Here is a 15,605-nt window from a genome sequence, read left to right as displayed (position 1 = left end):
CTGTAATTCTTCTATGATTTACTGAACTCACGGATACTCTTCTTTTGCTATATATAAAATTTCCCTATCTAAAAAGTTTCACTTATTTGCACAAAAAGTCCCTCCTCTTCATTTAAAACAGGAATTGGGTCAAAAGGGGAAAAATAAAAAAATCTGAAAGACATAGAAGGTATGCATAAATAAATATATATGTAAGATAATGGAACCTTTCAAGACTTGCTTTCTCATGAAGTCGTAGCAGGTCATATCTCCACTTTTGCTTTTCTTGTACATTTCCTTTTTCCTCCTCAGGTAACCGCGTTCTTCTCTATAATATGAATTTATGATGTCTGAAACAGGAATTACCCGAATTTACCTGTCTGAAAAAGAAAAAACAAGGGTAGTTCGACAGTGAAGAAGAAAGAGTCATTATAATTATATCATGTTTAATTTGGTTTGGAATTTTGAAATCTGTTAATCAGAGTTTCTGATTTCTTGCCAACATGTGTCAGGGGAACAGGTGATAGTGAAACTATTACAGATTTATGTCATGAGTAAAATTGCGGCCCAGAAAGAGAAAGGTGAAAAGTTCAGTTAATTACATCAGCGATACAAAGAAAACACTACGATGGGCTCTCTGTTACTACAACTACTTCTGCAGTGATATATACGAATATGGATGGAAACTTATTATTCCTGCCGTTAACCATATCTTAAAGCCCATCATGTGGTATTAATTTCAACACATTACCTTTTTGCTAGCAGCAATAAAGGCCTATTTTTTACCCTATCCATGCTCACATCTCTTTAGAGAAAGGGCACCTAACCAAAATTCCATCAGTCCTTTAAGTTGATTACCCAGCAGACGAGATCAATTCAGAAGATCAGTTCTTGAGTCACCAGCTCTGATCTAAAACCTGTATGCTCTACTTTCTGTAATGACGCCCTATTTTCTCATACTCCTCTTCTCTTTCACTTTTTTATCAATCCCAGCCTCATCCCAGATGGATGAATTTACCTATACTGGATTTGGTGACCCCAAAACCAACATAAGTTTGAATGGGGTTGCCCTGATTGGTAAGAATGGGATTCTTCGGTTAACCAACGAGACGAGCAGGCTAATAGGACATGCGTTTTATCCTTCACCAATTCGGTTGAAGAACTCTACCACCGGCACTGTCTTCTCTTTCTCAACCTGTTTCGTGTTCTCCATTCATCCAGAGTACCCGAAACTCGGCGGCCATGGCCTAGCATTCACGATTGCACCTTCCAAAGAACTAAAATCAGCTCTACCCAGCCAGTACCTCGGCCTGCTCAATTCCAGCGATGTTGGAAACTTCTCCAACCACCTATTCGCAGTCGAATTTGATACTGTTCAAGATTTTGAGTTTGGAGACATTAATGATAACCATGTTGGCATCGATATCAACGGCCTGGAGTCCAATCAGTCTGCTGCAGCAGCGTATTTCAGCGATGATTCGGTTAAAATGGACCTCAATCTCAAGGGTGGCAAGCCCATTGTGGCATGGATCGTGTATGATTCTGTTACGAATTTTCTGAATGTTACACTTTCGCCCTCTCCTTCGAAGCCCAAAACTCCGCTGTTGTCTTTCCAGATGGATCTATCTCCGATTCTTGATGAAAGTATGTATGTTGGGTTCTCGGCTTCAACAGGTTTGCTTGCAAGTACGCATTACGTTCTGGGTTGGAGCTTCAAAATAAATGGAGAAGCCAAATCATTAGATTTGAATTCTCTCCCCTTAGTTCCAGGAACGAAAAGGAAACACACCAGCCTAATAGTAAGCCTCTCAGTTGTGGCAGTTGTTTTCGTTTTAGCTTCAATCTTGATTGCTATTTTGATGATAAGGAAAATCAAGAACGCAGAAGTGATAGAATCTTGGGAACTTGACATTGTCCCGCATAGATACAAGTACCAAGAGCTCAAGCAAGCCACCAGAGGTTTTAAGGACAGTGAGCTACTCGGCTTTGGCGGATTTGGCCGAGTATACAAAGGGACACTGCCTAATTCAAAAACCCAAGTTGCTGTCAAGCGTATTTCACATGAATCAAAACAGGGGTTGCGCGAATTTGTCTCTGAAATTTCTAGCATCGGTAGACTTCGCCATAGAAATTTAGTCCAGTTATTGGGATGGTGCAGGCGCGGAGCTGATCTTCTTCTCGTTTATGATTTTATGCCTAATGGAAGCTTAGACAAGTTCTTGTTTGATGAACCAAACCGTGTATTGAGTTGGCAACAAAGGTTGAAGATTATCAAAGGAGTTGCTTCAGGGCTTTTGTACTTGCACGAAGGATATGAACAAATCGTCATACATAGAGATATCAAGGCTAGCAATGTACTGCTGGATGGTGAAATGAATGGTCGACTTGGGGACTTTGGGCTGGCAAAACTATACGATCATGGATCGAATCCAGGTACAACTCGGGTGGTGGGCACGCTAGGGTACCTAGCACCGGAACTGCCAAGAACTGGGAGGGCCACAACTTGTTCTGATGTGTTTGCATTCGGCACTCTACTGCTTGAAGTAGCATGCGGCCGTAGACCTATTGAATCCAAAGCCCGGCCAGAGGACTTAGTTTTGGTGGATTACGTGTGGAACAAATGGAAAGAAGGAAGCATTCTTGATGTTGTGGACCAAAAAATGAAGGGCGATGTTGATGAAAATGAGGTTGTGATGATATTGAAGTTGGGCATAATGTGTTCGAGCAACCAACAATCAGCAAGGCCTAGCATGAGGCAGGTTGTGAGTTATTTGGAAGGCGAGGTTGAAATACCGGAGGTTTTGAGGGCCCCGGGGGCTTGTGGTGATGAGGAAGGATTTGAGGATTATTTGCATTCATATGCATCTTCTTCATTTGAGAAGACAAGTTCATACACAGTGATGACTAATGGGGATGTGGATAGAAGTTTTGCATCCATTTCTACTTCACCTCTTACACTTCTCCGTAGCGTAGGCGAAGCTAGATAGTTTGTCACTATGGCATCCTCAAATATATGTACATTTACTGTTTTTTCTTATGATTGTAATGTTATGAAGAGACTGATCATCAGATTTTTCAAAAAACTAATTTGCCATTGTTTCTGCTTTTCCTCCCAACAAGAGTTCATGTTTCTCCAAATAATGCATACAAATTTATTGAACTGAATGAAAGACTACTACTTTCTGAATATTCAAGAAAATTACCATTGGGCCTTGTACATATATTCCGTTTAGATGAATGAAGCATGTGAACATCGATCATATGCGTGATTCCTTTTATAGAACAAATTGCACATGGCCAGACACAGGTCTGTCCGCACGCTTAACAAGAATATATGAAGACAAGTTGTTTACTTGTCAAGTTCGAAATTTCAAATGAATTTAGTGGAGCCGGACACAAGTCCTCCGTAGTATGAGGGGTGAAAAAAAATTGAAGTTTTCTGGAGCCCTCTTTGAGGTTTCGCCCCTTGGAGTAAGCACGACCTTATCTTTGGCGACAACATCCAAAATTTAAAATAAAATTTCATGTTCTAAGATTTTTTATTTTTGAAAAAAAAATCTTTTTCATTTAGAAATAAGATTTTAGCATTATTAATTCCTCAATCACTATGAAAGTGTAGAAAGCCAACCCCAATATATCTATTTCTTCTATTTCGGTCTAAAATTTGATAATGAATTAAATTCAATACGAAATTATTAAAGTTAAAGTGATATATAAAAAACACGTTAAAATTCTTTGTGATAGAAAAACATCAGAATCAGTAAAGGTAAAATTGATAACATTAGGAGATGGTTGAAAAGTTAATATAAGAAAAACATGTAATGAGAATGCAACCACCAACGGCATCTCACATAGTGGAACTATGGTCAGGCGCCCACTATTGTCATATATTATGCTAATTTTATAGGCTTAGGAAACACAAGGATTGTAATATAATAAAGCAAGCTGACCCTTGAACAAAATCTAGTGGATTGACCACCACCCATGTAATTATACATACACCATAAATCTCAATTCTCAAATTGGATTTACACTATGTCTTTCAGGGGATCTGACCTCTCTTCTTTTTGGTTTAAACCGCAAAGGACGTCCTGGATGGCTCCAGGAGATAGTAGACTGCAGCTTAAGGGATTATTTGGCCGCTGCTGTTCATACTTTTCTATCAAACAACTCAAATACTCAGTGATGGACGTAATTCTTGTAGACGGTAGTAAATTTTCTTCGATAATATATAATATTAAGTATTAACCAATTCGTGGTGGTTTAGAAACTTTTCCAGAGGAATCAGTGAAGATGCGAACCCGATCTGTTCGGAAATCCATGGTGACGAAGGAGTCGGGTGGAAGCACGTAAACATGAGTCCCGGCAGGCATCTCTTCCTTTATCTTCCTTTCTGCTTCTTCTGCTGTTAGCCCCACCACTTCAGGCCATCTTGACTTCCCTGCTGCTGCATATCATCACCCAATTTCTCCTAAATATTTTAATATTACAAAAACTCATAACCACTGACAAAGTTGTATGAAATTCAAATTACCAACAACATAATTGTATACTTGCTAATCATTACAGTCTCAAACTAAAAAGGACAAAAAAAAAACATAAAGCAACTGAGGTAATGAATGACCTTCATGAGGCGGGGATGATAACTCCGGGAATGGCTTCTGGTGAACTTCCTGCGGTTGGCTCTCCTTCTCGGCCATGATCATGCAGGTAGTAATTAGTTTAGGAAAGAATGAACTAGAATTATGAATATATAATTAATCAATCTTTGTAGCTTGTACTACGTATTATATGTGACAAAACACTTTGATTATGTCGATACAACTCTTCGCTTAGACGAGGAATAAAATATATAATTGCATTGTTTGTACGTTACCGACGGATGCCGGCCAAGAGTCGTTGCGCTTGTATCAAATGTTTATTCCAACCCAAAGTTAGACTTCTTCTACAGTTCGATAAGTCCAGCATTTACAAATCAATACGATGTTGTAGTCGATCAATTAGTTTTAATTACACAAGATTTAAAAAAAAAATCCAGATAACATAATTGGACTAACTTCTAACTGTGAAACCATCTTATTTAGTTAATCTTCTACTTGGATCTTGTATTAAAAATATTATATTTTTCAAAATATAATATTTATCAGGGTGGATTTGGGTAACTACTACACTTGGGTTCAGATGTGGGGTGTTACTCGGGTTCCTGTTTGGTATAAAAGTCCACTGGATCTCCAATCCATTCGGATCTGCTGAAGGGCTAAATCTTACAATTCCGGATTTTATGTAGATCCAACATGTTCACAGCTCTAACATTAAAAGAGCCACATCCCAGAATCTGCAAGCAAAAGTTAGGGAGACAATTCGTATCTGGGTTAGCCCATTATTGAAATAGCCTGGTCCATACTTGACCCTTTCCTGGTACAAAATGTGCTGTACCCGGAAATCACGGGTTCTACTTTTTTAATTGATTATGTCATTTATTGAAATTCTAAAGGAACGCATGCCAATTGTTGTTTCCGTAATTAATCAGGTCAATAGACTAAGATTCATCGGATTGGATCGTGTATTAATTGTAGCTTTTATTCTATTTAATATATGTATAAAAAAAAATTTAGATCAAATAAATTACGTAATCTTTATATGCCAATATTATAGAATATTATGCAAAATTGACCCCAAATATAAAAAATAAAAAAAATTGTTATCAAGGAACAGCTGATTTATAGTTAGGTGTAACCATCTACGCCTGTTTTTTCAACTGCAGGAAAATTTAGTCATTGACTCTGGGTCTCCTTTTTGTATGTGTTATCTCACTATATCTACTGTTTAAATCATTCAATCTTGCTCCTAGTCCTGGCTGCTGTCTTCACCACATATTTACATAGACTGAAAGAATAACGTGATGTTAGAAATTCAAACTTCTGCATCATTATTTTATATAAGATAATGATGAAGAAGCAAAATACTAATTAGTGTAGAAAGTTATAACTGATGTTGCCTGGAAGATTGGTATGATTTGATGTCCTGATTCCATTTTCCTTTTTAATTTATATATTTATTTTCTGAAAGAGAATTCTTGGGATCATGGTTCCTGCAGGTGGATTATTGTTAATATTATGAAATTAATTAGGGTCCCGATCCTGAGTCTCTTCTGGCAGCAAAAACTATCCCTTGTGTCTTTTTCATAATGTTGTAATCATGAAGCTTTATCTGACTTCCTGTAATTGTTTGTTGAAAATAAAATGCCTTCAATTCACATTAATCAGTGGTTGCAATTGAACTTGCTCTAGCAGAGTAGAGGACCAAAAAAATACACACACAAATACACATTACTACGGGGTACTTTGGAAGAAAGAGGACTTACTAAGGTCGGTGGCTGTCATGGTAGCAAACTCCCTCTTCGTCAGGGCAGGTGAATGAAATAAATGCAACTTTGTATCTACTTAACAGCAGAAGACGAAGAATTTCAGCTCTAGCCATGTCTCTGTTCAAGCTGGTAGCGTTGCTTTTGTTTCCTCAGATTGCCTTTGCAGCTTCAGATTCTTCTTCTTCTTCTTCTTTCACCTTCAATGGATTTAAGTCTGCGAATTTAAGCCTTGATGGCTTAGCCCGGATCATGCCCGACGGCCTCTTGAGGCTATCAAACGCCACGAAACAGCAGGCAGGCCATGCTTTCTATCCCAGCCCTTTTACTTTCAAGACAGACTCCAATAGTTCAGCCTTCTCTTTCTCCACCTACTTCGTCTTTGCAATAGTGCCTGAATTTCAGCCTTTGGGGGGTCATGGAATGGCTTTTGTGATAGCACCCACCCGAGGGCTCCCGGGATCTCTCCCGAGCACTTACCTCGGCCTCTTTAATGAATCAAACAACGGTATTGCTTCCAACCATATCGTTGCAGTTGAGCTCGACACGCTCAAGAGCTCCGAGTTTAATGATATCAATGATAATCATGTCGGGATAGATATCACTGGATTGGAATCCGTGCTGGCGAAGCCGACAGCATATTATGATAAAAAAACAGGTTCCTTTCAGAATTTGACTCTAAACAGCGGGCGCCGGATGCAAGTTTGGATTGAATACGATGGTCCGTCTCAGCTATTCAATGTCACATTAGCTCCTTTGGACGACGGAAAGCCAAGTATTCCTCTCCTCTCGTTGAGGTACGATCTTTCACCAATTATAAATCAAATTATGTACGTTGGATTTTCAGCGGCGCCTTTACTGTCATCCCATTATGTATTGGGATGGAGTTTCAACATCAATGGTGTGGCTCAGCCGTTGGATCTCTCTCAACTTCCCAAGCTCCCTAGAGTTGGGCCAAAGAAGCAACCCAAGACCTTGACAGTTGGTTTGCCTGTGGTTTCCATAGCTTCTTTACTGTTAGCTTTATTCTGTGTAGCTTACTATGCTAGAAGGAAGTGGAAGTATGCCGAAGTGCTTGAAGGGTGGGAACTTGACTACGTAGCCCATAGATTCAGATACAAAGATTTGCACATTGCCACCAAAGGATTTAAAGAGAAAGAGTTACTAGGATCAGGAGGATTTGGCAAAGTATACAGAGGTGTGATGCCTGGCTCAAAAATTGAAATAGCCGTCAAGAGGGTCTCTCATGAGTCGAGACAAGGGGTCAAAGAATTTGTGGCAGAAATTGTCAGCATAGGCCGGCTGCGTCACCGGAATCTAGTGCCATTATTGGGCTACTGCCGGCGTAAAGGGGAGCTGCTTCTGGTGTATGAATACATGCCTAATGGAAGTCTAGATAAATTTCTACATGACCAGCCCAATTTCACCCTGAATTGGGACCAAAGATTTCGAGTCATCAAAGGCGTGGCATCGGGCCTGCTTTACCTGCACGAAGAATGGGAACAAGTAGTGATTCACAGGGATATAAAGGCTAGTAATGTGTTGTTAGATGGTGAACTGAGAGCAAGATTAGGAGATTTTGGACTAGCGAGGCTGTATGATCATGGATCGGACCCACAAACCACCCATGTCGTGGGTACTCTGGGATACTTAGCCCCAGAGCATACCAGAACAGGCAAGGCCACAACAAGCACTGATGTTTATGGTTTCGGGGCTTTCTTGCTTGAGGTTGCTTGTGGGAGGAGGCCGGTAGAACCAAAAGCTTCAAACGAAAAAGCAGTTTTGGTGGAATGGGTGTTTTCCCTTTGGAGTAAAGGTGAAATTCTTGGGGCTGTTGATCCAAATTTGGGGAATGATTTTGCTGAAGAGGAAGTAGAATTGGTACTAAAACTCGGCCTGTTGTGTTCTCACTCAAGGCCTGAGGTTAGGCCTCGTACGAGAGACATCCTGCGGTATTTGGAGGGCGAAGTGGCTATGCCGGAGTTATCATCACTAGATCTTTCTGCCACTAGCCTAACATTTGCATACAATGAAGGATTCGATGATTTTGCAAAATACTACCCATCTTCAACGCACACCATGTTCAGTGGTTCTTCCTCTATCGCAAGTTCGCTTATCTCCACCGGTCGATGACAAAATTAAGTAGCAATTTTAGCAGCAATCAGTCATATGTATGGTCATGAAAATGTACTTGTATTAGGAAAATACTTGTTAGTGTTACTTGTGTGTACAATAATCTCATAAGTGGAGCCTCAGAGTGAGAGGGAGGGCTTAATTGGTTCTCATATTCTCTCCCTACCTCCTTCACTGTGATGTTTGTACTTCACCTTGCAAATATTAATGGTGGTTTTGATTTTGAAGAGAAGATCAACCAGGTTTTAGTTTAATGCTTAAAATTAAGTTTTCAATAAATATGATATCATTAATTTGAATCGTATCAAGTATGTGGATTCAAACATATCCTTAGTTAAGAAAGAAAAACAATATTTAATGTACATTGCCACATTAAAATTTACAATATTCATCAATTACGAATTTACGAAATTTGCTCCATCACTGGAAAGCCAAAATCCGGGAATAACATTTTGAACGTCAAACTTTAAGAGGAAAGAATTTTTTTTTTTTTTTCAAATTTAATTTTGCCCAATTAAAATAAACAAATGATAAGTAGAATTGTATCTTGTGATTGGTGACGACAGTGTAAAATATGGACTAGTTAATTAATAAATATTAGTACGTGTGACATAAAAAATTATGTGCAATTAATTTAAAATATTAAGATATAATTATTACATTTTCAAATTGGTTAAATAAATAAAAATATTGAAAAGATAGAAGTTGTGAGTAATTATTTAGAGAAAAGTGGGGAAGAAAAAACATAGAAGTTGGGAGACAGAAAAAAATGGAGGTTGAGAGGGAAAAAAACAGCTTAAATAATTAAAAAAAATAAGAAATGATAGATACGATTAGGTACTCAGTATAGATAATTTTTCTTCCAATGTTGTATGAAATTCAGCCAATTAACCGATACGAGTTAGAATTTCTATTAGAAACGTTTGGTGAAATCGCATTTGTACCTGACCTCGGTCGCCAGTATAGACATCCTAACAAAGAGGCGTACTTCTGCTTTCACATCTCAAAAGTCGCGTTTCCTGCTAACAGTGAGCGACCAAAGGGCGAAAGATTTGGGGTTCAAACAGATTCTGGGATTTCAAGAAATTCGCCAATTCGATAGCATTAGAAGATGCCGGTGAGAGTAGTGGAGCCTTCCTCTCCTTCTCAAGTAGCTGGTATTCAACCTTTTTTTTTTTTTTTAATTCTTTGTAATATTTGAATTTGTTCGTTACTCTTTAGAGTTTTGGTCGGACGCGACTATCCAGTTTGAATTGAAAATTTGTGTTAATCTTGCTTTTGGGGTTATGCAAACATGGAATTTTGGCAATTCCATGTAAAATTGTGACCGGGTTTTTCATTTTTGGCCGAGATCATAGGATTGAAGTTTGTGTTTCAACTGAAAATGAACGCAAACAGGAATACCCAATTGAAGTAGACCCTCAATAGAGCGACTATTGACGTCTTGCTGGATTCTGGAAATTTACAGATAATGTTAGGTCGTTAAAGTGGTAAAATTCTAGTATTGACTGCATAAATAGCCTCGGTGATCTCCGCATGTGGTTCTTTTTACTGTTCACATGGCATTATGAGTATATGTAAATTATTATTCATATGATATTTAGCAATAAAATTTCACTTTGAAGGTACAACTCAAGGAAACACATTACCTCAGCCATGTTCTCTTTTAAGTGTTGGGCAGGTAATTGCTACCCTCATTATTGTATACCATTTAACTTATAATCACTTTTTTGCATTTAGTTTGTTATATGTCCTTCTCCCCCCCCCCCCCCCCCCCGGGTCATTTGGCAACTCTGAATTATCATTAGCATGCTCACTGCAAGTTTTGTGAAGCCAATCGACATGTTGGCATATTTAGGATGTGAATAATTTGATTAATTATGAAAATTGAATTTTGATTGATTGTCACAATATATATATATATATATGTATATTATTATCCTTCCACCTCACTTAGCTAACGTGAGTTAGAATGTGCTTAAGCAAGCTGCACTCTTTTTGAGTTGAGATTCTTGAGAATTACATCGTTTCGACAAGAGTTAAGATGTAGAAATATCATTAAGTAAACATTGAATTTGTAAATAATTAGGTTCACCCTGCTATCTCAAGTGCATGAAATAGATATGCCTGGAGCAGAACGTTTGAGTAGTATTCCTATTCCCTGTTAGGATTGTATTTTCATCTTGTGCTCACTAGATTGTTACATTACAGGCTTTCTCAGGGACTCAGAATGTTTCAAGTCTACAGAAAGATGAAGCATGGAGAGTAAATGTACGAATCCAAGGTTGTGATCTCGATCATGGGTACTTGTGTGGCACAATGGAAGCCCTGAATGTTCCTATGGCTGATACACCAGTAAGACTCTACACTCTAGCAAGCAATATCTTTTCTTTTTTATTTTCTACGGGAGGAATACTGAGAAATGCATTACAAAGTACTCATCTTTGGTATCCAACTGATTTATCATGCACTTTTGAGCTGTCGCCATAACTATTGAGTATCCAGCTGACAGTTCTGAACCCCCTTTAATTTTTGCTTATTTGTTTTGTCTTCATCTCAGGTTGTTACTTTCTGGGAAGGGGAAATTGTTGACACCAAGAATTATACTTTCTTCACGGGGAAATGGGGAGCAACGTATGTATTGCATAATCCTAATTTATAGCAGACAAAGAAAAATTTCAAGAGTTATGAATAAAAGATGCACGTTTATTTGATAAAAAATTGTGCGCACAAGTTTAACTGGCTTGTATATTATGAGCAGGGCAGAAGATGACATAAAGCATTGGACAAAGTTCCCATCCTTCTCACCACTACTGGTGAGTATTACTATCATTCTGTGGTTAAATATTTGTGTGATCTTAACTCTTTTCATCATTTCAGAGCCAAGTGGAAGTGGATGGCGGAAAATCTTTGGACTTGAGTAACTATCCTTATATATTTATGGTGATTATCCGGAATCTATCCTTCATCTTTGTTCAAGTTCATAGCACCTTTAAATGATTATGTTCTCCAATTTCATCTTGCAGAGGTGGAAAGAGCAGTACTTTGTGAACGTTGGAACTGACTGTGGACTTACAATTGCGGGCTTTTATTATGTTTGTTTCTCATGTAGTGATGGCTCCATTAATGGCTTCTATTATGATCCAAACAGCAGGTATACTCCATTCACTTGCCCATTTCTCCATAAGTTCTTGCGGGTGATCCTCATCTTCTTAGGGTTCCCCTGCATCATTTTATAATATTCTGTATGCTCATATACTTACGTATCTTTTTCTGCCATTTGCATTCTACATTTTACTTTATACAAGTGATTGAGTGATCAAATAATTTTGCAGCCCTTTCCAGAAGTTGGAATTGAAGTCCACTAATGATGGAAAATCTGGATTCAGTTTCTCCTCTTATGAGTTGCAATAAAATTGAAACTCATGCGGTTGTATAAGAGATAGGTACCTATATCACCCTAGCTCCCAAGGTACTTTCTCAATGATCAGCCAATTTTGTGAAATATGAAGTTGGAAGTGTTCCTTTCACAACCTCGTCAAATTTGAGAAGAAGTCGATGAACAAGTTTTGCTAGGAGCTTTTATGTAAAACAGTGATGTCAAGGTACATGTATCGCTTGGGCAAGCTTGCAGAATAGCCTGAGCAGTTATAAGGATTCTGCTAGTTTACTCGATTCCTATGTAATTTGAGTCAATGCTCAGGCATCACTTAATGCTGGCTCTTACTTGGTACTATATTGTCTTGAGAACATTCTGTTAAAAATCCATAATTTGATAGCACCAGAAATATTCATCTCTTTGAAGCCTAATCTGAAAATTTCTTGGTGTGAAATAAGGTTGTCGTGGGGACGGGCTGAGGTGGGCACTGGTTGAAACATACATTAGCACATGGTTGGAATAAGTCCAAGTCTACCATCCGGGCCCTTTGTAATGCCTAAAATTCTAAATTTGATACACCTGTGGCTGTGGGCATCCTCCACCGATAGGTGGGTTTATTGCCATCTGTTTAATTTCAATCCTGCAATTAATTTTGACTTTTCATTTCAATCCAGCATGCCTTTTTTGCTGAAAATATTTTCTAAATTTCAACATGTGTTTTTTTGTTTAAAACATAGCCTCAAGTTTTAACTTTATTTCTGAAACTGATTATTTGTGTTTGGAAAGGACAAACCGATCACAGTTGGCTCTTATACGTCGACCTCCTATAGGACAAATTATCTCATACCCCCAAAATAACAATAATAAATGGAAATATAAGTAATAATAACAAACCTCAATTTGTAAGTCTAACATAACATGCTGGGGCATAATGTTCTTCACTTTTAATTGAATGTGGGAGATTTTAAAAGTCAACTTTCTTGTGATCCTTGACATATCACAACACATTAAATGGGAGCTGGTGCTCGTACCCCCCCCCCCCCCCCCCAATAAATAAATAAATAAAAGAAACACAAAAAACTTGGCTTCTGAATCCTGAAAAAAGGTATAAAACTGAAAACTAAGGTACTTTTTCAGTATTTTTATCCAGAGACTTGTCGGAGTGGTTGAGAAGCTGAACATGGCGGAAATTCAATCAATACATACGGCTGCATGGTTGGTAAATTCGCTGGAGATGATGTCCCATCTAAAAAAGTACATACCCTTCTGACCATGTGGGCCCCCGACCAGACGAGTGGCTGATAATGCTAAAATATCCTCCACAATTGGCCTAATCGAATGAAGGCCCCAAAATCAATAATTGCAATTTTGGCCCACCTAAATAAAACTTGAACCGGAACAGGGGGCATTCCTCGTGCCATCACGCAATAGCTTACTGCAGTCAAAAAACCCTTTGCTGGCAAAACAAATATCTCATTTCTCAGCCGCATTTACCCCTTTTCATGAGGGACGTCTCCCCTTTTTTATATCTCATGATCCCAACTTCACCACCACCCCCTACGCCTCTAACCCCCACCCCCCACTCTCTTCTTCCACCAGAAAGATAATATATATATAAACAAATTAATAAAAGAGAAAACCGCTCTCCACCACCCCACCAACTACCACCAACTATATATATACACGTACACAAAAACTCTCCTCCACCACCTTTCTACCCCATTTCAAACTCTCTTCAGGACTCACATATATATATATATATATAGCATGTATGTTCTTTGAGTACAGTGAAATTTTAAGCAATCATTGTCTGATCATTCACCACTGGCCTACATTAATATCCTTTGTATTATAGGGTTTCTTTGTCATTCTTAACTTGGATTTGTACTTTTAAATTTCTCCAAGGATGGAAAGTCTTTTATGCAATGAAGTGTGGCTAATGAGTCCAAATGTTGCCCCTGATGTACAAGAAAACGATGGATGTAATAATGCTAAATGCAATGTCTCTACTTGTTGCTTTTCCACCAAACAAGATTGTGAAGAAGCTTTTGCCATTTTTCTAGACAAAGAGGCAAGTTACATGCCGGAACCTGGGTACTTGAAGCTTGTCAAGACCAACGATTTCATCCATGATGCTAGGTTTAAGGCTGTCAATTGGCTTATTAAGGTAATCAATTTTGTTCAGATATATATATAACTGCTATGTAGTTGATTTTTTTCTTTCTTGCAGAATAATTCTTAATTGATTTTTTCTTAATTTCGCGTAGTCGCAAAGGAGAATGAATCTCTCTCTCGGAACTGTTTTTATTGCTGTCAACTATCTGGATCGGTTCATTTCACTGACTGATCAATGCCAAGTAAGAAATTAATGCCTTTCATGTTTAACAAATTTTTATCATCTTTGTCGGTTAGGATGATTCACTCTTGCTATAAATTAATGATAACTGGGGAAGGATTCATTATTCATTCATGCGCATGTTGTAAAATCGAACTTGCAGGAATGGAGACATTGGTCGTTTGATCTGCTCTCTATCGCATGTCTATCGGTAGCCTCCAAGTTCAATGAAACAACCACTCCCCCGTTGCATGATTTCCAGGTGACGTACTGTTTCTATATTTCCAATTTTACTTCTCTTTTTTAGCCAAATGGTGGTGTCATATATATGCGTAAGAACAATGAGGTCTTATAATAAATATATATAAATGTGATGTAGTTAAGGAGCAATTTTTTCTCATTACAGGTGGAGGGTCTGGACCATTCATTTGCTCCAAGCCTGATTCAGCGAATGGAATTGACAGTCTTGAAGGGGTTAGGGTGGAGGATGGATTGTACAACACCATTTTCTTACATAGACTTCCTGATACAAGTTATTGATGATGCCTTAAACAAAACCCTCATTCAGGATGTCACTGAACGTGTTACTGAATTGCTTCTCGCTGCTCTTTTAGGTACAATAATAGTTCTTAAATGTAATTATCCGGATATGTAATGATATGACCAAAGTTTATTATTGATCATAAAAAACTGAAATTGCCTACATTCAAATGGTTCAGATCCTAAATTCCTAGAGTTCCAGCCATGCGTTATAGCCATGTCTGCAGTGAGACGTGCATTTGAAGATTTGTTTCCATCAACAGATAATGCGTCACTTGTAAATCTAGAAACTATCATCCGTCAAGATCAAAAGGTGAAACGATATTAGCTAGAAATTTCGTAAGAATTGTTCAAATTTTGTGTCAATATGATATCTGATTGATTGATCTATCTTACAATTGATATTCTGTAGGATGATTTGATCAAATGCGAAAGAATTTTAGGGAAACTGTTGGTGCAAGATCATGATATGTTATCTTATGGAAGTTCTTGGCGTGGCCCTTCAAGTCCAGTTACTGTCTTGAAGGCTGAGTGCTTCAATTTCTATGATTGTCCAATTGATCTGTCCCTCCTAAGGGGGGTTAGCATGGATTTGAGATCAAGAAGAAAGAGGAAAAGGGAAGAACTAGAATGTGGGATGTGAAGTAAATCAGTACTACTCATGAATAATGTCATGTTGATTGTGCTGTTCTTGTAAGGTGGGAATAAACTAGACTTGTTGCATAGGCTTATCCTCTCAAAGGTAGGTCTGGGGTGTATGTAAAGTCTTCAAATATAGATCATCAGTGATCTCGATCCATTTGTTGTTATTTCATGTGACACTTAAAATATTGATAATTTCCGGTCTCATGTAACACGACTTTGTGGAATCATCA

General features: G+C 38.1%; 4 protein-coding genes across 4 annotated transcripts; all 4 read left to right on the top strand.

Moving 5' to 3' along the window:
- The first annotated feature begins 513 nt into the window (after window positions 1-513).
- Window positions 514-3,086, top strand: LOC105174475 (L-type lectin-domain containing receptor kinase S.4). Its single transcript, XM_011096594.3, has one exon. The coding sequence runs from the start codon at window positions 918-920 to the stop codon at window positions 2,964-2,966; it is 2,049 nt and encodes a 682-aa protein (XP_011094896.1). The 5' UTR covers window positions 514-917; the 3' UTR covers window positions 2,967-3,086.
- A 2,721-nt stretch (window positions 3,087-5,807) lies between these two features.
- LOC105174474 (L-type lectin-domain containing receptor kinase IV.1) lies at window positions 5,808-8,708 on the top strand. The gene has a single exon (XM_011096593.3). It carries the CDS (start codon window positions 6,458-6,460, stop codon window positions 8,474-8,476), a length of 2,019 nt encoding a protein of 672 aa, XP_011094895.1. The 5' UTR covers window positions 5,808-6,457; the 3' UTR covers window positions 8,477-8,708.
- Window positions 8,709-9,351: 643 nt separating this feature from the next.
- LOC105174472 (glucose-induced degradation-like protein) lies at window positions 9,352-12,280 on the top strand. The gene is made up of 8 exons (XM_011096592.3): window positions 9,352-9,633; window positions 10,102-10,157; window positions 10,688-10,831; window positions 11,037-11,110; window positions 11,238-11,292; window positions 11,357-11,419; window positions 11,503-11,630; window positions 11,812-12,280. The coding sequence occupies exons 1-8, from the start codon at window positions 9,588-9,590 to the stop codon at window positions 11,888-11,890; spliced, it is 645 nt and encodes a 214-aa protein (XP_011094894.1). The 5' UTR covers window positions 9,352-9,587; the 3' UTR covers window positions 11,891-12,280.
- A 729-nt stretch (window positions 12,281-13,009) lies between these two features.
- CYCD7;1 (CYCLIN D7;1) lies at window positions 13,010-15,599 on the top strand. The gene is made up of 6 exons (XM_011096904.3): window positions 13,010-14,022; window positions 14,123-14,212; window positions 14,354-14,452; window positions 14,597-14,804; window positions 14,910-15,043; window positions 15,143-15,599. The coding sequence occupies exons 1-6, from the start codon at window positions 13,762-13,764 to the stop codon at window positions 15,371-15,373; spliced, it is 1,023 nt and encodes a 340-aa protein (XP_011095206.2). The 5' UTR covers window positions 13,010-13,761; the 3' UTR covers window positions 15,374-15,599.
- Window positions 15,600-15,605: the final 6 nt, after the last annotated feature.

The sequence above is a fragment of the Sesamum indicum genome, linkage group LG11 (genome assembly GCF_026168435.1).
Source record: "Sesamum indicum cultivar Baizhima isolate 11 linkage group LG11, ASM2616843v1, whole genome shotgun sequence".
NCBI lineage: Eukaryota > Viridiplantae > Streptophyta > Magnoliopsida > Lamiales > Pedaliaceae > Sesamum > Sesamum indicum.
Note: the sequence above shows the minus strand (reverse complement) of the source record. Positions and strands in the feature narration are given on the sequence as shown.